Here is a 26,401-nt window from a genome sequence, read left to right as displayed (position 1 = left end):
AAATGTGAGTGCCCTTATATTTGGATCATAGATATTCAGAATTGTGACATCATATTGGTTGATTTTACCTTTGTTAAGTATGAAGTGTCCTTCCTTATCCCTTTTGATTAGTTTTGGTTGAAAGTCTATTTTATTAGATATTAAAATGGCTACACAAGATTTTTTCTTGTGGCCATTTGCTTGGAATATTTTTCCAGCCTTTTACCTTGAGGTAATATCTGTCTTTGTGGGTGAGATGTGTTTCTTGAATGCAGAAGAATGTTGGATCTTGTTTATGCATCCATTCAGTTAGTCTGTGTCTTTTTATTGGAAAGGTGAGACCATTGATGTTGAGAGATATTAATGACATGTGACTTTTAAGTCTCTTAAGTTTTGATGTTGGGTACAGTACAGAGCTTCTGTGGTTGTGTTTTTGTGATGGTGTAGTTATCTACTTCCTGTGTAGTTTTGATTGTTACTTGACCCTTTGGGATTGAGGTTTCCATTTAGTAACTTCTGTAAAGCCAGGTTTGCAGATAGGTATTGTTTGCATTTGTTTTAATCATAGAATATTTTGTTTTCTCCATCAATGGTTATTGATAGCTTCACTGTATATAGTAGTCTGGATTGGCATCTGTGGTCTTTTAGGGATTGCACGACCTCTGTCCAGGCCCTTCTGGCTTTTATGGTCTCTGCTGAGAAGTCAGATGTAATTCTGATAATTTTGCCATTGTATGTTATTTTGCCTTTTTCTCTTGCTGCTTTTAATATTTTTCTTTGTTCTGTATATTTTGTGCTTTTATTATTATGTGTTGAGAAGATTTTCTTTTCTGGTATATTCTATATGGTGTTCTGTAGGCCTCTTGTATGTTTATATGCGTCTCCTTCTTTAAATTGGGGAAATTTTTCTTCTATGATTTTGTTGAAGATATTTTCTGGGCCTCGGAGTCGGGTCTCTTTTCTTTCCTAGATGCCTGTTATTCTTAAGTTTCATCTTTTCATGGTGTCTTGATTTCTTGGATATTTTATGTCATGAATTTTTCAGATTTAGCATTTTCTTTGATGGTTGCTTTGAGTTCTACAATTGTATCTTCTAGTCCCTAGATTCGTTCCTCCATTTCTTGGATTCTGTTAGAGAAGCTCACTTCTGTGTTGCTTACTTTCTTCTCTAAGGTCTCTCATTCTCGTTTTTCTTCTGTCTGTGATTTTATCACTGTTTTCATTTTCATCTTCAGATCTTGAATTATTTTATTGATTTCCTTCATCTGGTTGTTTGTATTTTTCTGAAAAATTTCCAGAGCCTCTCTATAGGCCTTTTTAAATATCTTCCACCTGTTTGGCTGCATCTTCCTGCATTTGAGTATGGATTGTATTCATTTACTCCATTATCAGCTTCATTACTAAGGATTTGAGGTCATTTTCTTGTGTTTTGATTGTGTTTGAGTTCTCAGGGTTGCTTTCTTTGGGATAGCTGGGATTTGGGGATGCCGAGTTGTTTTGGTTTTTGTTGTTTGCATTCTTACTCTGTCCTTTAGTCATATTGCTATCTCTGATGTTGGGTGGTAAGTTCTGGTGTCCTTCACTGGTTGTTGAGAGTGAGTAGTTGGTAAGTGATTATAGGTCACATACCCTTGCCTTTAGGGATCAGGGAGTCTTCTCTGGAACTGGCAGGTGACCTGGCTTCTGCCCCAGGAGACTTTGCTCCACACCTTAAGCTCCTAACTGGGTCAGCAGAGGTAGGCTTTGGCCTGATGTCATCCACGTACTGAGGGGATTGAGACCAGCTGTGTTGGGGGCCACTGTTTAGTTTTCTGTCCTGACCCTTCAGAGCAGTCTAGCCCTTCTTAAGTCTGTAGGAGAACCACCTGGGCCATGGGGACTGTGGCTTTATCTGCCCAATTGTCCAGGCCTCGACCACTCTTCCTGCCCGGATCAGTCTAGAGAGTGGATCAGTCTAGATTGCACACCTTTGGCTGCTCAGTCCACCAAGGTGCAGCAGCAACTCAGACTTCCCTCCAGATACCCCGGGCAATCCAGCTTCTCCCACAAGCATGAGATTCCCTGCCACGCCATGTGGACCATGGCTTTATCTGCCCAACTGTCCAGGCCCGGACCACGTAGTCCATAGACAGGCTCCTGCCTGGATCATTCTAGATAGCAGAGCAGTCTAGATTGAGCACCTTTGGCAGCTCAGTCCCACTGAGCTGTGGCCACAATTCAGACCCTGCTCCAGATCCTCAGGTCAGTCCAGCTTCTCCCACAAGTGTGGGGGTCCCTGCTGGGCAATGGGGCCTGTCCTTACTGGGTTCTATCAGCCCAATTTTGCAGGCTTGGTCCACTGAGGCCTGCTGCCTGGCTCTGGCCGGACCTGCCCAGACCTTGCAGGCTGTTGCTGGGCACTGTGGGCTTCACTGCAGCCTCCAGGGCTCCCTGTGGACTGAGATGGGGCAGGTAGGGTGTCCGGGGACAGATTCACTTGTTTCCCTGAGACTTCCCCAGGCTCCAGTGTTCCACCATTGCACATACTGCACCTGGGCTATAGAGGGCAGCTGCAGTCCACTGGTGGGTTCTGTTCCAAAGCCTGGAGAGTGGGTTCAAGTCCTTCATGGGCTGTTGTTTGACCTGGGACCAAGGACGCCTGTGGTCTGCACTGTGCAGGACCCACTCACCTAGTGTCTTCCAGTTCTTGTAGTCTGTGGCTCCCAATCTGGTTCCTGGGCTACTCAGATCAGATACAGTGTGTGATAGGCACCACTATCTTGGAACTCCCACAATCAGGAATTATATAACTGTTGCATTCATAGTATTTTAGCTATCAGTATTTGCCAACTTTGAAGAAATTTTTTTTCTATCTTGGTGAGTCTAAACTTCTTAATGTAAGTCAATATCTATCATATCTATTCTCTATCAACTTAAAACACCTATTATACCTAAAGGCATTTTAACCCCTACACAACTAAGCTTAATTGTAAAACTAAACTATCTGGTCTTCCACCCCCATCAGAGACTTGGGAAGGAATAAAATTAATTACATGAATAGACAGAAAGTTCAGGTTGACAGCTCATAAAATGAAAATAAAAAATGACAGAGACAGTTTGCTGCCTAAACAGTCACCCAAAATTTTTTTTTATAACATTGGAGCATCATCTTGAGCCTTCTAGCCCAGTGTGTATGACAGAGATATTTGTGTGGAAGGAACTATTGAAGACTTGCTTACCCTGGCTTAGCAGAGTTTGGCTGTCAACTCTGCCTACATCAAAGCTTGACCATTTTTAGGCAAAATTCTGTTTGTGGTAGAAACATGGACATTTTTAATAGTGGCTTGTTGGCCACATTTGTAGCCACCTCCATGAGGAGATCATTTGATGCTCATTATCTTCTTTGAGGTAGGCTGGGTGTTGCCAGGAGTTAACCTGTCTTATTTTCAAAGAAATTTAAAAATAATAACCTCATCTTTAAATGCCATATTATGTATGTATTGAGGTTTTTGAAGTCCCTAGCTATCTATTTTTATTTTAGCTGACTATAGAAACATCTGTTAAACCTAGGATTTATATACTTGTGATAAAAATAGACTAGTAATTAACATGACCATGATTTGACCAACTAACAATTTACTTGTTTTACTTAATTATCCTAAATCTCCTTGCTATAGCACTTTCAAAGTATTGGAAGTAAAACTTGTATTATAGTTGAGTTGAATGAGTATAATACCACATATTAATGTAGAAATATACATGTATATATGCATGTATATATATAGTGTGTGAAAAATAATCTTAAATTTGAATTTTATATCAATGTTTCCAAATTAAACATATTTTGCCTCAATATAGAAAATTCTATACCAGCGAATTAAAAATAACCTTGTGAATAACAATTAAATCCATAAGTTTGAGGAGTAGATTCAATAATCTACATTTTTATTATCATCTCTATATATTCTATATTCCTCCATTCTTTCCTTTCAACTCCTATCTCCATACCTAAGAAAGAAAGGTAAAGCAAAAGAGAGACATCCCTGAAACCAGCCTTGATTTCACTCTGAAGAAGACCAATAATAACTTATAACGTACTCCTGATGCAAATAAACGTCTATAGCCCAAGACAGCCACCAAAACCTATCCAATCCTCCTTAAGGGAAATGGACATCATTATCTTAAGGTTCCTTCTAGCTGATTCAAGATGAATAATACTTTTATAGGGGTCCAAGTAAAATTGGGGAGAATGGTTAAACAAACCAGGAATAGCATTTGTGGTCCAGTTTCTAAATATTGAGAAATTCCAGACTTAATATAAGTCCTGTGTAGCACAATCTGAAATGATGAGCCAATTGAGCTTGGAAGCTTTCTTTGAAGCTGTCCTGGGAGCTGTCTTGTTATGATGAGGAACAGCAACTGAAGCACTTGTTGCTGGAACATGAAGGATGCAGGATGTCAGCATCCAGCATCCTGAAAGGAATGAATCCTGTCACTTCTGATCCAGCAGTGTCTGGTTCTTTTGTTCTGAAACCATATACTTTCTCAGAAGCATTATACAGTTCTAAAATCACAAATGTATGATGGCCAAGATAAAAAATTCAAGTGACACCACATGCTGGAGAAAGAGGAACACTCCTTCATTGCTGGTGGGAATGCAGTCTAGTGCAACCACTTTGCAATGCTATCTGGTGCTATCTCAGAAAACTGGAGATAGGGCTTCCTCAAGACCCAGCTATTTCACTCCTTGGAATATACCCAGAAGATGCTCCAGCATACAATAGGGACATATGCTCAGTCATGTTCATAGCAGCCTTATTCATAATAGCCAGAACATGGAAACAGCCTAAATGTCCCTCAGTAGAAGAATGGATAAAGAAACTGTGGTACATTTACACTATGGAATACTACTCAGCTATTAAAAACAAGGAATTCATGAAATTTGTGGACAAATGGATTGAACTAGAAATGATCATAATGAGTGAGCTAACCCAGAAGCAGAGAGACTCAAATAGTATATACTTACTTATATTTGGACACTAGGCCAAGGGGTATGTCTCATGAAAGTCTTCATTTACCAGGAAAATGAGATAGTGGTGAGGACATCCTAAGGTGGGAGAAATATAGGAGAAAGGAAATAGATGGATCCAGAGGGTCCTAGACACCTACAAGAAGAACACTATGATGGGCAGATCTGGGCCCAGGGGTTCTGCTCGATCTATGCCGCCAACCAAGGACAATATGTGCAGTCATCATCAAACCCTTACCCAGACCTAGCTAAGCGACAGAATATTCGCCACAGTTAAGTGGAGACTGGGGACTGACTTTCACATGAACTCTGGTGCCCCTTATTAGGCCATGTCCCCTTGATGGGGAGGCCTGATGGCACTCAGAAGAAGGATAGCAGACTACCAAGAAGAAACTTGATAACCTACCATCATATTCAAGGGGAGGAGGGCCCCCTCAGTCATAGTCATAGGGAAGGGGAATGGGGTGAAAGTGGGAGCGAGGGAGGAATGGGAGGATGCATGGGATGGGATAGCAATTGAGATGTAATATGAACGATTTTATTTTTCAATAAAAATTAATAAAATAAATAAATAAAAAAGAAAAAATAAATAAATTAAAAACAAAACAAAACAACAACAACAGCAGCAAAACCAAAGACACCATGAAGTTTGTAGGGAAATGGATGGAACTAGAAAAGATCCTCCTGAGTGAAGTAACTCAGACCTAGAAAGACACCCTTGCTATGTACTCACTTGTAAGTGGATATTAGCCTTTAAGTACAGGATAATCGTGCTACAACCCACAGACCCACAGCCAAGGAGGGCCCCTGGGAAGATATTTGAATCTCTCTTAGAAAGGGAACCAAAATGGATATGTGAATTTGATGGAGTGAGGAAACTGGGTGGGAGAAAAAAATGTGGGTAGGTTAACAGAATTGGGGACCAGTTGTGGGAAGAGCAATGGAGGAAAAAAGGACTGGGAGAGAGAATGGAAATCAGTGGCTGGGCATCTCAGGGACAGGGTAGGCTCTAGGGAGTCTTTGAATGTGACCCTAGCTGACACTTCTAGCAGCCAAGGATATGAATCCTGAAGTGACCACCTCCTGTAGCCAGGTGGGACTTCCAGTGGAGGGAAGGGGACACAAAACCACCTATAAAACCTTTGACTCAAAATGTCTTGCCTACAAGAAATGTAGGGATATAAATGGATCAGAGATTGAGAGAATGGCCAACCAATGACTGGTCCACTTGAGACCCACTCCTTAGGAGAGAGCCAAACCCTGACACTACCAATGATACTCTGTTATGCTTGCAGGCAGGAGTCTAGTATAACTGTCTTTTGACAGACTTCATCCAGAAGCTGATGGAAACAGATGAATAATAGGCAGAGCTCGGGGAGTCTTGTGGAAGAGTTGGAGGGAATCTTGAGGGAGCCAGAGGGGTCAAGAGCATCACAAGAACACCTACAGAGTCAACTAACCTGGGCTCTTGGAGGCTCAGAGAAACTGAACCACCAACCAAAGAGCATGCATGGGATGCTCAGCTTGACTGCAGGTGAGAATAAAAGCCTGTCATTTTTGAGCAATTATATATATTGTGGTCAATTAAAAAATCAGAATGACCATCCTACTTAAAGCTGGGTAGGATATGAGAGATGGAGGTATTGACATCAATACAAGGCCAGAATTGCTTTTAGCTGGCTATTGTTTTCAAAGTTCTTTTCAATAAACTGTTTTATTTAAAATATTAAAACAATAATAACCTGGAAATTATAACATCAACATTTTAAAAATACTTAAAATTTTGAGATTAGACTTGATACCCTATGAACATATACAGGGGGAGGTAATCCCCCTCAGGAACAGTCATAGGGGAGGGGAATAAGGGGAAAATGGGAGGGAGGGAAGAATGGGAGGATACAAGGGATGGGATAACCATTGAGATGTAACAAGAATAAATTAATAAAGTAAAAAAAATAAAATAATGTAATATTAAAAAATATATAATTACATCATTTTTCTTTACATTTCTCCTGTGTCAACCATCATGTGTATGTCCTGGCCTAAACACGTGCTCTTCTTCAAATTTAAATGACATATTCCACAGTAAAGTAGATGTAACACTTGGTTTTCATGCCTGCCTTCCTCCCTTCTGCTTAACTCTTTACACTTCCACTCACAGAACAAATGAGATTAAATTTGAATTCTAGCACAGCACTCTATCATATGCATGCAACATATTTCTTTCATCTATCAGTTGTAGAGGCACACCAGTCTCTTCCATTCCTGGTCTATAGTGAATGAGGCACAGTACATACAGGTGTGCACAGTCTCATCCATGCACTGATGCTGTTGTCTGTGGGTACAACATTGGAATTCCTTACCAACTAGTTGTTCTGGTTTTAATTTTTGAGGAATTTACAGTCTGCTTTCTATTTGATTGTGCTAATTAACATTGATCTAATAGTGTATCCTTATTCTCCATATCCTCACTGGCATTTATCTGCTGTCATCTTTTAAATAATAGACAACAGTACTATGAGGAGGTAACAGATCATCATGGTTTGGTTATCTCTTCCTGAAGAGAAGTTCACCATCTACTCCCTCAGAATGACATGATATGCATCTTCTAGATTCATCTTCTAGATATGCATGTCTAGATTTTCTGACAGTCCTTTATTTTGTGTCTTTGCTATCTTACTAGTAGAGAGTAACTTAAGCCCAGGTATGTCTGAGTCCATAGCCAGTGTGTGATTAAATGTGACCTGGGAGAGAACGTGTAGAGGAGGGTTTATCTGCTATGGTGTGGTATCCACACACATATTTTCTACATCTACCAGCTTGTGGTCAGGCACTGCAGGTAGTGCCTGATTATTTGTGACTCGTGGCATAATAACTACAAAGCGATCAGTGCCTGACTTTTATAATAAAACTTGTCATCTTCTATTTCTTTCTCCACAAAGGACAGTAGTTGTGATAAATTGTGCTTCCTGGCTTTGGAGGCTGAATGGTGTGGGAAGTCCTGTGAGGAGTCTGTTCTACACACAGACACAGTTCAGGCATTTTTGTGGTTTTATAGCCACAAGTACTACCGAAGCAGTTAATGATGCAAGGGGTGTCTATTCTATGAATGTACAGGTTCCCACCTGACCTTGTGCCAGTTCTAAAAGCTTCATTTAAAAAGCACAGGCCACATCATTTCCTGGCTATTGTGCCTCACTGAATTGTAGCAAACACTGAGATAAAGGCAAGATTCTATGCTAGTTCCACCCAACAGGTGCAGTCTAACCTTCTCCCTTCATGTCACAGGGGACAGGAGATATTTCATGTTTGGCAGGCTTACATCATTGCAGAGGTCTACATGCAGGCACTCCAAGGGAATGGGGCGATGGAGCAGTGCCACTGCTGACTCTGTGCTGGCTTAGAGTATGATGAATTGGCTTCCCTCATCTTTTGAATGTATCCCCTACTCCTGGCCAACTATAGACAAGCAGACGTGATAGAGACAGCCTTGATTCTTACATTCTTGAATTGACTCTCATGTTTGGTGACAGAATAATTATTTCTTTTCATTTCATTGAGCCTTTTATTTACTAAATAGTGTGTGTTATGATATGGAAGAGGGACGGACTATTTCAGAAGGAGAAGATAATAGTAGTCATAATGTAGAGGAACCAGCATTGTATAGAATGGGTGATTATAATGTGAGAGTCTTGACATACTTAAATAAAATGACACTATACAATCTATTCAAGTGTGCAGTGAATATGCATTAGTAATTTTTTTCAGAAAAATATCAAAATATTTTTAATTATTATGTCATGATGAGAGAAGATACAAGCTAATAAAGGAAATAAAATAAAGTGTCAAGAAAAAGTTTTCACAAGCATCAGTTCATGTTTGATAGATTTACCGTGATTTGGTGATGTTTCATGTACCACCAACAGCTTGTTCCTTAAACAGCAAAGCAAAGTGTAGATTGCTTGAGCTCAGAGGCCTGTCTTTCTTTAAGTGTTCTATAATTCTTATATCCTAGAAAGGAAAAATTGATGCAAAGCACACACTGACTTATAAATCATTGAAATTATACATAAGCAAATATCTCTCCAGGCATAGAAAGAAATTTACTGAGACCATTTTATCCAAATCTGTTCTTTGAAATTTCAGTAGAATATGGTCTTAAAGCAACAAATTACTGCTTACTTTGCTATAAATAAGAATAATCATGGCACTGGGTCACTGAATTTCTAAAGAACACAAAACAAGCAAACTTTTCCTAATTCTTTGTTAAAATGATAATTATTAACCAGATCCATGTTAGTGATTAAGATCAATATAGTGCATAATACAGAGAAAAAATTCTGCTGGATGTAATGGTACTGAATGCTTCCATGCAGAGAAAGGGGCAAGATGCAAGAGGTGTGGGCTAAGTTAGAAATATTATTGATATTGTTTGTTTCTGTCCACAATTGGGCTTGGCCAGTTTTACATCTGCACTGATGGAGAGAGGAGAATTCTAAGATTTTTTTTGAGAATCTACAGCAAAGCCAGTGTTGTAAGTGTGCCCATTATATAGTCACAGTGAGTTCTATATTCTTCCAGCCATGCGCTATGATACACTGACAGTTCTTTTTGACCCACCAACTATAGAAAAAATATTAACAGCCTTCATAGTTGCACTACATAATAGTGAAAGATAAAAAGTTTTCTTTAGTAAGAACTACTATGTAGTTTCTTATTCAATGTGTGACTGATAGGCATGTTCTATTATTTTAGTTTTATAGTAGCTAAATATAGGCTTACATTATTGAACAAAATATGTTCAAATGTTTAATATGGCATAGAAATACTTTAAGTGCACATCACAATAAATATACTTTTAGGCACTGGTTCAATGTAGTAGAAGAGTTGTCAGTTTGAGGGCAACCTAAGTTACATAGTAAGTCTTTGTTGAAAAAATTTATAAAAATATACAAAGAGTCTCATGTCATAAATTCCTACCTGGTCACTAAGCTAAGAATATAAATGTTGAGAGCAGTTTTCTTGCATCTCAAAATTACTTTATTACTTCTCAGGATAACTGAACATTAGAAGTATGTTTGTTTACTTTTTCTAACAATATTTGGACACCAATCAGTCCTGTTACACCAGAAATTCAATTAGGCACTCTGTAATGAAGGACAATAGTAAAGACCATTTTATTTATATCTCTATCAAAGAGACAAAGTCTATGAGAGAGATAGATAGAGATAGATAGGCAGATAGATAGATAGATAGATAGATAGATACAGAGAGAGAGAGAGAGAGAGAGAGAGAGAGAGAGAGAGAGAGAGAGAGAATGAGAGAGAATAAAGCTTGTTTGATTGATTAATCAATGATGCTCAAAATGGAATATGTTTATTCAGCAGGCAGTGTTATAAAAGCTCCATTCTTCCCAGCTGCAGCTGTGTCACTCAGAAGGGTCTCCATGGATCCAGTCTTGGTCCTGGTGCTCACTCTGTCCTGTTTGCTTCTCATCTCACTCTGGAAACAGAGCTCAGGGAGAAAGAAGCTCCCTCCTTGCCCCACTCCTCTCCCAATTATTGGCAATTTCCTCCAGATAGATGTGAAGAACATCAGCCAATCCTTAACCAGGGTAAGTGTTCTTTGTGCTCCTCCAACACCTTGGTAAAAGAGATAAGTAGAAAATTGCTTTAAATGAAAACCTAGTACCAGAGACAATATTGCTATAAATAATATAATGTCAAAACTCCCGCAAAGCATGGTGTGCCTTCTGCCTTTTACAGCTGGCACTCATCAGGAATTCAGTAATGAGCAAGGTTTCAGATGGAAGAATATTTAGGTCTTCACATTAAAAGAAAGAAAGGAAAAATTCCAGAAAACTGCAACATTTGTGAATATTTCTTATTTTAAGCAAAACAGCTTTCTAGCTATTTTTGGTTTCAGGTCAAGGGTGATAATATTTTATTCAATAAGTCAGGTAGAATTTTAGAAAAACATGTTTACTGAGGTTAGCTATTAGATGCTGGACTGTACAGAACTAACAGATGCCTAATTTAACCAAGTACCAATGGGGACGGACTAACATAAGAAATACAAAAAAGAAGCAAAGCTTTCAGCAAATTTGGTGATATCCATATCCATTTTAATTTATGCAAAAACTAAGTCTGGGGATTAGAATGCTGCCATATAAGGAACTGTTTTGCCAGGAAATACTGTTTACCATTGGTTCGGTTTCTGCGGTGCCCACTCTGTGTTTGAGGTAGCAATATGCCAAGTCTGGACTGTCCAATATAATTATTTCAAGTCTTCAGTGTGTCTACTCTTCCTGTTTTATTTATGCATCATTTCTCATACTCCATTGGTTTACTTGATAATTTACTTGAGTCCCATACTGCTTATAGTACTATATTACTATATACAACTTTATAGTATAATTTGAGGTCAGGTATTGTTATAGCACCAAAGGTTTTTTTACTCTGTAGAAAGTTTTTTGTTGTGTTTTGTTTTTACTCTATTTTGTCCTTTAGATCCCACATGAAGTTTTCTGTTGTTTTTCTAAACCTGTTAATATGGTATCAATAGTTTGATGTATGACATTTTAATTCAGTAAATTAAATTTAGTAATAAAAGTGTTTTGTACCTTGGTTTCTATTTCTTCTTTGGCCTTCTGGCCTGAGTGGCCTGAGGTTGAGTGGAGTTCTCCCCCTGAGTAGTGCGTTGGACTTCCGTAGGTGGGTGGCCTGTGGTGGAGCAGGGCCTTTCTGCCCAAGTTAGGGGCAGGGCCAGGCAGAGTGGATGAGAGGAGTCACTGTGAGGCAGGTTCGTAGGCACTGAGAGAATGGGCACAGTTTACTCTGTGTGTGTGTGTGTGTGTGTGTGTGTGTGTGTGTGTGTGTGTGTGTGTGTGCATGTCTGCGTGTGTGTGTGTGTGTGTGTGTGCGTGTCTGCGTGTGTGTGCGTGTGTGTGCGTGCGTGTTTGTGTGTGTGTGTGCGTGTGCTTGTGTGTGTGTGCATGTGTGCATGTGTGTGTGTGTCCTACTGAATGTTTTGATGTGAAAATTTATTGTAATCTTTGTGTAATAACTGTCTGAGCCCTGATCTAGTACATTGTTCACTGAGGTGATTAATAACTGATAATCACCATAATGTGATATAAATGGTCTTCAGAACCATTTGAAGTTGAGTTTGCCTGAAGAAAACATGTTAGGACACAGTGATAATATTGGTTTGAATGAGGTTTACACTATGGAGATTGAGTTGACATTTTTTTGCTAGTATTTGCATTTTTCCCTATTTCCAGTTTCAAAATCCTATGGCCCTGTGTTCACTCTGTATTTGAGTAGGCAGCCCACTGTGGTGTTGTATGGGTATGAAGCAGTTAAGGAAGCTCTGCTTGACTACGGAGGGGGCAGTTTTCTGGAAAGAGAAGTTACCCAGTGGTTGAAAGAGTTGTTAAAGGCTGTGGAGAGTAAGTTTGTATGCCCATGCCCGTGATTCACAGTTTTTACAGTGAGATAGAGGATTGAAAGGAGGAGCCTAACATCCTCTTTAGTACAGTGGGATTTCTCTATGGTTTCCACCCATCAGATCTCTCATCTGTACCTAGCATCCATTTCTAGTATCTTTCCATTTTTATAGGAATTGTTTTTAGCCATGGAACCAGATGGAAACAGATACGGCACTTCTCACTCATGACCCTGCAGAATTTGTGCATGGGGAAAAGGAACACTGAGGTACATGTTCAGGAGGAAGCACAGTGCCTTGTGGAGGAACTGAGGGAAACAAATGGTAAAGTGTGTATTTATATATTTACATCTTAGTCTGAGTATGCTTATATATATATTATCTAGATCAGATACTACCAAAAATTTTCTTTTGTTTAGGTTTTATGTTAATTTTCTGCTAAGATTCAGAACTATGCATTCCTATTAGCACAAATGTCATTTCCCTACTGTGGATCATTTCACCAGAGAATAAATTCTTCTAGGCCCATATTTACAGTTCTGTGTATCAATTATATAATCAATTCTTGTGTTTGTTATAGCATGATATCAAAATTGCATTGTTGTTTATTTTAAAGAATCGTTACAACTTTGAGAATCTTGTACAATGTGTTTTGATTATGATCACCTCCATTTTCTTATCTACCAAAGTTTATGTTCTCTATTTAGTATCCATGAAATCCAATTTGTGCTTGACATATATAATTTCTTAGCAAAATTTTAGTAGTGCTTTCAGAATTTTGTATGTGTTTTAAAAGAAAAAATTACATAATTCATCATTTTTCCTCCCTTTATTTCTTCCCAGATGACCTTTTTTCCTTGTCCCTTTCACACACATCTTCTACTCTTATGTTGAAAGCCTCTTATTCTTTGATTATTATTGCATACATGTTTGTGTATACATGCACAGACAAAACACAAACAAAACTTCTTGAGCATGTCTTATTTATTTATTTATTATTTATACAGTATTCTTCCTGAATGTGTGTCTGCACACCAGAGGAGGACTCCTTTTGCCAACAATTCAATTAGATGTACCCTAACCCTGGTAGCGAAAATTTCATTCAATAACAAGAGATGTTTTTCAGTTGGGTCTCACTTTCTTAAATGTTTCATGTATATTAAGAAAGTTTCTACTGTATTAAGATTCCATAATATCCCTCAAATGGCTGTTAACTTTAACTGTCTTGTCTGTCTCTGTATTCCCTTTCCACTTGGGTTCTCAGTTCCAACCCCCTTTACCCATCTATAAGTATATATTCTATCTCCTTTTTCTAACTATATCTATCTGCATCCTTCAGTTCCTTACTTTTTACCTAATCTCTGTGGTTCTACAGATTGTAGCTTAGTTAACATTGATTTAATATGTGATATTCATATATAACCAAAACATACCATATTTGTCTTTCTGGCTCTGGATTAAATGGTTATTCTTTCCTAGTTCCATATATTTACCTGAGAATTTTATTATTATTATTATTTTTTAAATTAATTTATTCATATTACATCTTGATTGTTAGCCCTTCCCCTGTTTCCTCCCATTCCTCTCTCCCTCCCACTTCCCCCCTTCTCCCCTCCCCTATGTCTGTGATTGAGGGAGACTTCTTCCCCCTATGTATGCTCTAAGATTATTGAGTCTCTTCTTGGTAACTTGCTATCCTTCTTCTGAGTGCCACCAGGCCTCCCCATCCAGGGGACATGGTCAGAAAAAAAGGCACCAGAGTTCACGTGAGAATCAGATCTCACTCTCCACTCAACAGTGGAGAATATCGTGTTCGTCGGCTAGGTCTTGGTAGGGGTTCGAAGTTTACTGCCTATTTCTCCTTGGCTGGTGCCTTAGTTTGAGGAGGACCCCAGGACCCAGATCTGCCTGTCATAAAGTTCTTCTTGTAGGTTTCCAGGACCCTGTGGGTCCTGTTATTTCCCCATTCTTCCATGCTACTCTCGCCTAAAGTCTCAATAGGATGTCCTCTCCTCTGACCCACTTTCTTGGTAAGTAAGGTTTTTCATGGGACGTATCCCTTGGACTAGTGTTTTGATATAAGTGAGTATATACCATTTGTCTCTTTTTGCTTCTGGGTGAACTCACTCATTATGATAATTTCTAGGTCAATCCATTTGTCCACAAATTTCGGGAATTCCTCGTTTTTAATAGCTGAGTAATACTCCATAGTGTAAATGTACCATAGTTTCTTAGTCCATTCTTCTACTGAGGGACACTTAGGCTGTTTCCATGTTCTGGCTATTGTGTATAAAGCAGCTATGAACATGGTTGAGCATATGTCCCTGTTGTGTGTTCGAGCATTTTCTGGGTATATTCCAAGGAGTGGGATAGCTGGGTCTTGAGGAAGCCCTATTCCCATTTTTCTGAGAAAACGCCAGATAGCTTTCCAGAGTGGTTGTACTAGTTTGCATTCCCACCAGCAGTGAAGGAGTGTTCCTCTCTCTCCACATCCTCGCCAACATGTGGTGTCATTTGAGTTTTTGATCTTAGCCATTCTGATGGGTGTAAGATGGAATCTCAGTGTCGTTTTGATTTGCATTTCTCTGATGCCTAACGAGGATGAGCATTTCTTTAAGTGTTTCTCAGCCATTTGATATTCCTCTGTTGAGAATTCTCTGTTTAGTTCTAAGCCCCATTTTGCAATTGGGTTGTTTGGTTTTGTGGTGTTTAATTTCTTGAGTTCTTTATATATTTTGGATATTAAACCTTTGTCAGATGAAGGGTTGGTGAAGATCTTTTCCCAGTCAGTAGGCTGTCGCTTTGTTCTCTTGACAGTGTCTGCTGCCTTACAGAAGCTTCTCAGCCTCATAAGGTCCCATTTATTAATTGTTGACATTAAGGCCTGGGCTGTGGGTGTACTGTTCAGGAAGTTGTTTCCTGCGCCTATGTGTCCCAGGCTCTTCCCCACTTTTTCCTCTAACTGAGTTAATGTCTCTGGTTTTAAGTTGAGGTCTTTAATCCACTTGGACTTGAGTTTTGTGCATGGTGACAAATAAGGGTCTAATTGCATTTTTCTACATGTAGACATCCAGTTAGACCAGCACCATTTGTTGAAGATGCTATCATTTTTCCATTGAATAGATTTGGCTTCTTTGTCAAAAATCAAGTGAGCAAATGTGTGTGGGTTCATCTCCGGGTCTTCAATTCGATTCCATTGATCCACCAGCCTATTACTTTGCCAGTACCATGCTGTTTTAATTACTGTTGCTCTGTAGTACAGCTTGAGATCAGGTATGGAGATTCCTCCGGAGGATCTTTTATTGTATAGGATTGTTTTTGCTATTCTGGGTTTTTTATTTCTCCATATGAATTTGAGAATTAATCTTTCAATATCTTCAAAATATTTTGTAGGTATTTTGATAGGGATTGCATTGAATTTGTAAATTGCTTTTGGTAAGATGGCCATTTTTACTATGTTAATTCTCCCGATCCATGAACAAGGTAAATCCCTCCATCTTCTGATGTCATTTTCAATCTCTTTCTTCAAAGGTTTGAAGTTTTTTTCAAATAAGTCCTTCACTTGCTTGGTTAAAGTTATTCCTAGATATTTTATATTGTTTGTGGCTATCGTGAAGGGAGTAGTTTTCCTAATTTCTTCCTCTGCCTGTTTGTCATTTGTATACAGAAAGGCTACTGACTTTTTCGAGTTTATTTTGTATCCTGCCAATTTGCTGAAGGTGTTTATCAGCTGCAGGAGTTCTCTGGTGGAATTTTGGGGATCGCTTATGTACACTATCATATCATCTGCAAATAGGGATAATTTGACTTCTTCCTTTCCCATTTGGATCCCCATGATCTCCTTTTGATGTCTTATTGCTCTGGCTAGAACTTCAAGAACTATATTGAAGAGATATGGGGACAGAGGGCAGCCTTGTCTGGTTCCCGATTTTAGAGGGATTTCCTTGAGTATCTCTCCATTTAATTTAATGTTGGCTGTTGGTTTGCTGTAAATAGCCTTTATTATGTTTAGATAAGTGCCTTGTACTCCCGATCTCTCCAGAACTTTAAACATAAATGGGTGTTGGATTTTGTCAAATGCTTTTTCTGCATCAAGAGAGATGATCATGTGGTTTTTCTCTTTCAGTTTGTTTATATGATGGATTACATTGATGGATTTCCGTATGTTAAACCATCCCTGCATGCCTGGAATGAATCCTACCTGGTCATGGTGGATAATGTCTTTGATATGCTGTTGTAATCGCTTTGCGAGTATTTTGTTGAGTAATTTTGCATCAATGTTCATAAGAGAAATTGGTCTGAAATTCTCTTTTTTTGTTGGGTCTTTGTGAGGTTTAGGTATCAATGTAATTGTGGCCTCATAGAAGGAATTTGGTAATGTTCCGTCCATTTCTATCTTTCGGAATAGCTTGACTAGTATCGGTATTAACTCCTCTTTGAAGGACTGGTAGAATTCTGCGCTGAAGCCATCTGGCCCTGGGCTTTTTTTGGTTGGAAGACTATCAATGGTTGCTTCTATTTCTATAGGCGAAATAGGGCTATTTAATTTGTTTATCTGGTCTTGGTTCAATTTTGGCAAATGGAATCGGTCGAGAAATTTGTCCATTTCCCTTAAATTTTCGAATTTTGTGGCATAAATGCCTTTAAAGTAGGTTCTTACGATTCTTTGTATTTCTTCAGTATCTGTTGTTATGTCTCCCTTTTCATTTCTGATTTTGTTAATTTGGATAGTGTTTCTCTGTCTTTTCGTTAGGTTGGCTAACGGTTTGTCTATCTTGTTAATTTTCTCAAAGAACCAGCTCTTGGTTTTGTTGATTCTTTGGATTGTTCTCTTTGTTTCTAATTTATTGATTTCAGCCCTGAGTTTGATTATTTCTAGGCGTCTACTCCTCTTGGGTGTTTCTGCTTCTTTTTTTTCGAGAGCTTCCAGATGTGTTGTTAAGTTGTTTATGTGGGATGATTCCATTTTCTTTTTAAAGGCACTTAGTGCTATGAATTTTCCTCTTAGCACTGCTTTCAGTGTGTCCCACAAATTTGAATATGTTGTTCCATCATTTTCATTGAGTTTCAGGAAGTCTTTAATTTCTTCCCTTATTTCTTCCATGACCCATGTGTCATTAAGTAGAAAGTTGTTTAGTTTCCACGTGTTAGTATGCTTTTTGTTATTTCTGTTGTTGTTGAAGTCCAGCCTTAGACCATGGTGATCTGATAAGATACAAGGTATTATTTCAATCTTCTTGTATCTGTTGAGGTTTGCTTCGTGACCAACTATGTGATCAATTTTAGAGAATGTTCCATGGGGTGCTGAGAAAAAGGTATACTCCTTTGCGTTTGGGTGGAAAGTTCTGTAGATATCTGTTAGATCCATTTGATTCATGACATTGGTTAATGAGGTTATTTCCTGGCTTAGTTTTTGAATCAAAGACCTATCCTTGAGTGAAAGTGGGGTATTGAAGTCGCCCACTATTAATGTGTGGGTATCAATAAGTGGGGCAAGCTTTGTTAATAACTCTTTTACAAATGTGGGAGCCCTTGTATTTGGAGCATAGATGCTCAAAATCGTGATGTCTTCTTGGTTGACTTTACCTTTGACGAGTACGAAGTGTCCATCCTCATCCCTTTTGATTAATTTTGGTTGAAAGTCTATTTTATTAGATATTAGAATGGCTACCCCAGCTTGTTTCTTGTGACCATTTGCTTGGAATATTTTCCCCCAACCCTTTACTCTGAGGCATTGTCTGTCCTTGTGGTTGAGATGTGTTTCTTGAATGCAGAAGAATGTTGGGTCGTGTTTATGCAACCACTCCATTAGTCTGTGTCTTTTTATTGGAGAATTGAGACCATTGACATTGAGAGATATTAATGACCAGTGATTGGTAAGTCCCTTCATTTTTGGTATTTGTAAGAGTCAAGATTTTGTGAGGTTGTGATTTTGCAATGGTATAGTTACCCATTTCCTATGTAGTTTTGGTTGTAGACCAGTTGGGGTAGAGTTTTCCTTCTAGTAACTTCTGTAAAGTCGGATTTGTGGCTAGGTACTGTTTGAATTTGTTTTTGTCATGGAATATCTTGTTTTCACCATCAATGGTTATTGATAATTTTGCTGGATATAGTAGTCTTGCCTGGTATCTGTGTTCTCTTAGGGTTTGCAGAACCCCTGTCCAGGCCCTTCTGGCTTTCATGGTCTCTGCTGAGAAGTCAGGAGTAATTCTGATAGGTTTGCCTTCATACGTTACTCGGCCTTTTTCTCTTGCCGCTTTTAATATTTTTTCCTTGTTCTGTATATTTTGCGTTGTTATTATTATGTGACGGGAAGATTTTCTTTTCAAGTCTATTCTGTTTGGTGTTCTGTAGGCCTCTTGTATGCTCGTATGCATCTCCTTCTTCAAATTGGGGAAATTTTCTTCTATTATTCGATTAAAGATATTTTCTGGACTGTGGAGTCGGTTGCCTTCTCTTTCCTCTATCCCTATTATTCTCAAGTTTCGTCTTTTCATGTTATCTTTTATTTCATGAATGCTTTGTGTCAGGAGCTTTTCAGATTTAGCATTTTCCTGGATGGTTGATTCCAGTTCTGCGATTGTATCTTCAAGTCCCGATATTCGTTCTTCCATCTCTTGCAATCTGTTAGATAATGCCACCTCTGAGATCTTTGTTTTCTTCTTTGATGCCTCTTGATCACGTTTTTCTTCTGTGTGTTGAGAATTTTATTATTTTTAAAAGATGAGTAATACTCCATTGTGTAAATTTACCACTTTAAAAAGATCTGTTCTTTGTTCAGTGACATCTACTTTGTTCCCAATTTCTTGTTATTATGACTAAAGCATCAATGAACATTCTCCACCATTGAGTGGAGAGGGAGGTCTGACTTTTATACAAACTCTGATGCCCCATTTCTGACCATGTCCCCTGGATGGGGAGATCTGGTGTCTCCTGGGTGGGGAAGCCTGGAGCCACTCAGAGGAAGGCTAGCAGGCTACCAAGAAGAGACTTGATACCCTATGAACATATTCAGGGGGAAGAAGTCCCCCTCAGTCACAATCATAGGGGAAGGGAGTAAGAGGAAAATGGGAGGGAGGGAGGAATGGGAGGATACAAGGGATGGAATAACAATTGAGATGTAATATGAATAAATTAATAAAATATATTTAAAAAATAAAATATATAAAAAAATATATATATATTTATATATATAAAATATAAAAAAAATAAAATAAAAGTTAACTCAAGTATTTGTGTCTTTAGGAATATGTATGTGCATGCAAATATGTATATAATACTCATGAGACAGAAAAGAGGTCATGGATTAGAAAAAACAGGAAGTTACAAATATGGGAGATTTCAGATAAGGCACACCAGAGTTTGTGTGAATCTTACCAACAATCTACTTCTCCTAATTATAAGGATGGTGGTCATAAGAAAGATGTGAAGACTGAAAGGAAAACAAGCAGAGCGATGCTCCATAACAGCATGAAGTCCTCAGGACGTGTATTCCTTGGGTGCTCTGCCCTTCTCTGAGCCATATCCATAATGGTTCTGAGCCCCATTCCATGAGTTCTAAAGCTGCTTTGCTGTTTCCACTGCATGTGTAGTTGGTAAAAATATTTTCCCATTCTGTAGCTTGCTGTTTTGTCCTAATGATGGTGTCTTTTGGCATGAATAAGCTTTGCAGTTTCATGAGTTTTCAAAATGCTATTGTTAATGAAGTGAGGGGAAGGGGGAAGTGTTTGTGTGTGTGTATGTGTTTAGTATATATTTGTTCATATATGTTCATATAGATGATATATATGTAATGAAATTTTCATTGCACATATCTGAAAGTCATAAATATTGTTCATATATGAGCATATAAGAAGCAGTCATTTTACAAATATGAATATATTCTCAGAAAAAGATGAAGAGGTTGAACTTGCAACACACACATACTCATGAGTACAAATACCTTGGAATGTGACTGTAAAAGAATATTATATTTTGATACAGACTTAGTATCTGACTTTCAATGACCATTACCAAAGATTAAAAAATGTTGACTAATAATATTCTATTTTATTTGATACTTTCAGTTACTTATACATTATTTGTTGTAATAGCTACTAAATAATAAGTATATGCTGATCTAACTTCCTTATCTATGTAGAATAGTGATTTAACCCATAACACATCATTTATTTATAAATAAATGTATATATACTTTTATCTCTGAATATTAAAATTGCATTTATAATTGTTTTGCAACACTTACATTGTGCTGTGTATGGTCTGACATTGTGATAAACATGTCACTTTTCCCATATCCTTTCTCCCTTTTCTCACTGTGACCAACCAGCTAAAGTCCAGGAAGAGACTGACCTTGTGGTTGGCAGACACTGCAGCAGCGCCTGCATGCAGGACAGGAGCCACATGCCCTACACGGATGCCATGATTCATGAGGTTCAGAGAGTCAATGACCTCCTTCCCACCAGCTTGCCCCGTGCAGTGACCTGTGACATTAAATTCAGGAACTACCTCATCCCTAAGGTAAGCTTGTTCCTTTTCTGTACTTCTGTGCTCTTGATGATCCCAGGTTCACAGGGTGGCTCCAGTGCTCCGAGTCATACTGAGCTACAGGCAGTTTATGCTGCCTCATGATGTGCAGGGACATCCTACTGCAGGCAGAAATATATCTGCTGATAACAACTCCACATTTGTTCAGCCTTCAAAATACCAAGAATGCTTAGGTATTTCTATTTTATCAATATTCAAAAGTCTTTTTTGGAATTTTTAACATTGTGAGAAAAAAAATCTCCATATTGGAAGGAATTGATATCCTGAAATTTTCAATTCATTAATAAGGTTATGCCATTCATTCATTTATTGGTGATTTTTACTTTCTCTTTGTCATGTTTCTTTTAAATGATGCAGCTTATAAATATCCTAGAGATTTTTCTGAATGGTGCCTATCGTTATGTTATTATTTCTCTAGTGTCTCTGCCATTTTTATATCTGCTTAATGAAAACAATTTATGTAATCATTCTGTTGATCTTATTTTTTCTTCTTTATTAATTAAACATTTTTCATTTTACATATACATTTATATTATTACACATATATACAACAAACTACCTATAACAAGAAGAACTACGATACAATCAAGAATTATATAAATGTTACATCCTAGGTGTTTGGGATAATATGTATTTGACAGCCTTGAAGAAAGCTTCTATCTTGCTGGATCTAAAATTCAGAATGCAAATCAATCTCCCTCACATCTTGTATTTATCTAAATGTGAGTTCTATTGCTTCTACTGACATGTACGTAAATGTATGTGGAATTTGAAGTTGTTGTGTGGGCTAATACTTTTCTATGTACTTTTTGTATTCCTATGTTCTTATTTTCTTTTCAGTGTGATGAATTGCAGGGCAGTGATGAGCAGACTTGTTTGCAATGGCCATGAATTGTCTCATTTCTGATTAGGATGAAGGATAATAACTTTAATGTCTCCCTATCAAATCTGATGTTTTAGAAATACACAGCCATGCTGATCAGATGAAAAAAAAACTGGGTGTGATTTATTTAAGGATATAAGAGACACTTTACTCTGAAGCCAGTTATTCATGAGTATGAACCTGGAATGCAGATTTTTACTTTTGGTTCAGAAAAAATTTGTATATTATTTTCAGTGTTGTTCTCTGCACTCATTTTTATGGTTCTATGTACTGTTTACCCTTTTATCACTGACTGTGTATGTTATAAACACATATGTAACTGGATCTTTTCTGCCACACATATCTTATGACTTCTGTGTTAAGATGTTTCTAACCATATTTGTTCTTCCTCAATCTTGTTAGAATTTTTATTACTAAAACTAAACTGTATGCTTAAACCTGTTGAAAATGTTCCATGATGTAGTTTGTTTTTATTTATTCATTTTTTTGTGACCATTTAGTGTTACTCTCAAGACAGTGAAAAACTTTTGACTGAGTACCAGATAGTACAGATGAAAAATGCCAAAATTTTATAGTGACAGCTTCATTCAGGAAGGGTTTATATTACTCTTTCCTGTGCAATCTAGTAGTTTTCAGAACTGGGTGCAAAAATTTGTTGGTAGAGTTCCAGTTACTAACACCATATGCGGATGATGGAACTAACTCTGCCAGGTGCAACGAGTCATGCTCTGTAATAACAGGCTTGGTATAAGGAGTGAGATACCAATCTGCTCTGTTTAGCCAAAGGATACCATGGAGATGACCTTTTAAGGAACCAGTGTTCTTTACCATAATTGCCTTAATATGTTTCAGACTTTCTAGGCCATGAGAATTGTGTCTCCCCTTCAGACACTCTGTCGTGTGTAGCAGAGAAGCAGTCACAGGCAGCACACAAGCAAATGATTCTGCATGCAATAAGTCCAACTCTCACAGAGACTAGAGCTTAATTTTCACATAATACGCATGTCAGTAATATTCTTTTCAGTTGGGAGGGAGGGAAGAATGGGAGGATACAAGGGATGGGATAACCATTGAGATGTAACAAGAATAAATTAATAAAGTAAAAAAAATTTTAAAACATATTTAGTTAAGCTGCATTCTAATACATGTGACATGCTTCTTAAAGCTTTGATGAGAACAATTTTACAAAGTTTAAATGATATGAGGTTAGTATATGTACTAGTTAAGACAATTTCCCAGTACCAGCTAGCTTCCAATGATTCTGCCTATCTTCAGAAGTTGTATGCATTTAGCTGTCACCAGATCATGACACCACAACTTACCTTTCATTATATTTTGTTTCCTCCATATCCTGCTCTTTTCATTCCTTTCTTTTCTCCTCCCAAATAGTTCTCATCCTGACTTTTTGACACATACACACGTGTGCATTTCTCTGTGTGTTTCTACACTTGTATAGATATATAGATTACATGTACAACAGCATAGCTCTACTCTGGCATATAGCTCTGCATTTACTTTCTTAGCGTATAAATAGAGATATTTGCATAAAAGTATATACAGATGCACACACACACACACATACACACATTCTAAAAAAGAAAAATAGTAAGTGTATTTGTCTTTCCAAAACTTTCCTATAGTCTCCTCTTCTATTCAAATTGCTCAATGGATTATTCCATTTGGGACCTGATTCATGAGAGAACGATAAAGTCAGATTTGGTGACTAGAGCAGCTGGACATAAAAGAAACATGAGTCCAATCTTAAAAAGAGGAAGAAGAGATTCAGAAATTTTAGTTGAAGTACTCATGTGAAGTGCCACTAGATGGCATTTTCGTCACATCACTGGGACTGTCTTTAACTTCCTTCCTGCCCCACACATATTTTGTGCATTCTAATGCCACTGCTTTTCTTTGTACACAGCTCCTTCTATGGAGCAGAAGGAGAACTAGTTTATTTTCCTAATGTTCTTTAACTCTCTGATCTGTTTGTAACTTGGTTTCTCTCTTTGTTTTGTTCCAGGGAACAACAGTAGTAACATCTCTCTCATCAGTGCTGCAAGACAACAAGGAATTTCCAAATCCAGAGACATTTGACCCTGGACACTTTCTAGCCGGGAATGGAAACTTTAAGAGAAGTGGCTACTTCATGCCTTTCTCAATAGGTAATAGAAGCTCAATTCCATGGCTCCAGTGGCAGGAGGATCTGTTGGAACTTACAGAGTGGCTCTGAAATGGCTAGTAGACTTGCAGTTTGTGCATACTGAGGAGCGTGTTTCAGTGTCCATGCATTGTCCTTGATTTAAAAAAGGCTTCTTTCCTGTCAGGCTATTAAAGTGAGTCTTCTGATTGCTCATCCATTGTTTAAAACAGAAAAAGCAAGGGTACAGGGCATTTGTGTTCTTCCTTTACATACATCACAGGGACACCAAAGATACCTTCCTGGGAAGCAAACATCATTTATACTTTCCGATGGAAAAGAGGACACCATAAATCAAATTCATGTGTTTTTTTTCCTGTGATTTTGATAATGAACACAGACTCCTTTTTCCTCAGTCTTCCAGATTGTCAGATTCTAGGTGCAAACAACCATACCTGGCTAAAAAGTACTTTTGAACAATGTATTTCTTAGGATTCTATGCTAGTTGGAAAATAAATTTATTCTTTCTTTGTCTGTTTGCTCAGTCACTGAGCCATTCACGGAACTACCTACCCAGTAATTCTTCATTCATTCATAATCTCTTGCGTCAGTTACAAGAACAGCGACCCTCACATGCATGAATAAAACATACTAATTTGTTTTGAATTTTCTCCCCAGGAAAACGCATGTGTCTAGGAGAGGAGGCCTGGCCCACATGGAGCTGTTTCTAGTCCATTTTACAGAACTTTAAACTGAAATCTCTGTTTCCCCTAAAGGACATTGATATAACCCCAGTGGCAAATGGATTTGTCTCTCTGCCACCTCCTTACAAGCTCTGCTTCATTCCTCTCTAAAGTGATCAGATTTTCTGGCCCCAGCTGTGTTGTCTTCTGTGATCCCATTCAAGTCTTCATTCACCTCCTTCTCTGTTAGGAACAATGTGTGCTTCCTTCTTTCTCACATAACCCCATTCTCTCAAGACCTAGAATACACCCTTCAACCACTTTGTGATTTCTAAAGTCACTGCACAAATGCACTGGTGTTTTCTATATAACAATTTGGCTATCCCTTATGCTTATGTGTATCCATTCCTGAGTAGAAATAAAGCTTCATTGTAAAATAGTACTTACTGTATGATATCTCAAGGTCATTTTTCTTCTGCATGCTTTAAGTAATAAATATATTTTTTGTGTACTTTTTCTCAGACTCGTTTACAATTTAGGTAAGAAATGAACAGAAATAGTGTCCCATCACATCATTCTGGTCCACAAAATGAGAAGCATAGACAATGCATGTGGGGGTGCTAGGGACAGTCAGTAAAGTGCTTACCATACAAACAGTCTCTAACATTTATCTAAAAGACCAGGCAATGTGATTTGTGCTTGTTATACAAACATTGATGAGAAAGAAACAGAAGATCCCTGGAGCTTGCTTAACACCCAGCTTACCACTTGCTTGACTTCTACATATGTGTATAATACATGTACATGAATTCTTTCACACACATGCCCCTGACTATGCACACACATCTACAAACCCAAATATATACATGTAAAACATAATGTGAAGAAGAAGGTGGCATCAAAGCTCTCTGGCTTAGCAACTCTTACAGTCACTGGAAGTACTTGTATTTGAAATAAATAGTGTCTAGAAACAGCTCCACTCTGTAGAGAACACATTGCAGGGAGGAATACATATGAAGACTAGAGGTCAAGTCCTGCTTTGCTGTTATTGCCAGCAAAAGGTAAATTATTAAATGTTCTTTTGACGCAATTTTCACAGCTTTGTACTGAGTATGCAGTTTGCTTTTCTACTGATGACCTTATGCTCTCTGAGCCTATGTTCTTTCCCAACAAGTGCAGTGGTCACAGGAACAGTCATATTTCTATTATTTATAGTTGATACATTTCCTTATCACTGCATTAAAATTATAGAATGAGCATTGACATCTGTATTGGAAGTTTCGGTTTCTTTAAAAAACTCAGGTATGTTATATAAACAGGTTTTTCTTTAATCCCAAGTGTGGATTTGCTTTTAGTTTGTCCACAGATGATAACTGGTTTGTGCAGGGTGTGGCCGATGGGACAGGTGTGTGGTCTTTGTCATTTCAAGTTAAAGTAATTCTGAGGACTTGGGGAGAGTATAAATATCAGAGCCAGAGAGAGGAAGAGGCTTCAAGGAGATGGATGGAGGAGGAAGTAGGCTTCTTGTTCATCCTGCCATTTGCTGTTCCTGGACTACTGGGATAGCCTGCTGACTGGTAATGATATTTTCCAAAGAACCCTATAACCTTAACCAGCTAGAACTAAGTCTAAGACTAAACTACAGTTCTCTTTCTCTTCTAACATTCTTTCTTTCCTACCTAGGCTTGGGAGCTTGGAAGGGAGGTAGAGGCTTAAGG

At 38.1% G+C, this 26,401-nt stretch overlaps 1 protein-coding gene across 2 annotated transcripts in view; it reads left to right on the top strand.

Annotated features, from left to right (window-relative positions):
* Positions 1 to 10,411: 10,411 nt before the first annotated feature.
* LOC311582242 (cytochrome P450 2C37-like) overlaps positions 10,412 to 26,401 on the top strand; it is a gene marked incomplete at its 5' end in the record, with an annotated part of 93,218 nt that continues 77,228 nt past the window's right edge. The window contains 2 exons of one of the 2 annotated variants that reach the window (XM_084755187.1): positions 10,412 to 10,601; positions 12,589 to 12,757. In XM_084755187.1, coding sequence (XP_084611313.1) covers positions 10,434 to 10,601; positions 12,589 to 12,757 — 337 coding nt within the window. The remainder of the gene's footprint in view (positions 10,602 to 12,588; positions 12,758 to 26,401) is intronic. The other variant, XM_084755186.1, reaches the window with a different exon arrangement.

This window comes from Acomys minous (assembly GCF_964271855.1).
Source record: "Acomys minous genome assembly, chromosome: 2".
Taxonomy (NCBI): Eukaryota; Metazoa; Chordata; class Mammalia; order Rodentia; family Muridae; genus Acomys; species Acomys minous.
Note: the sequence above shows the minus strand (reverse complement) of the source record. Positions and strands in the feature narration are given on the sequence as shown.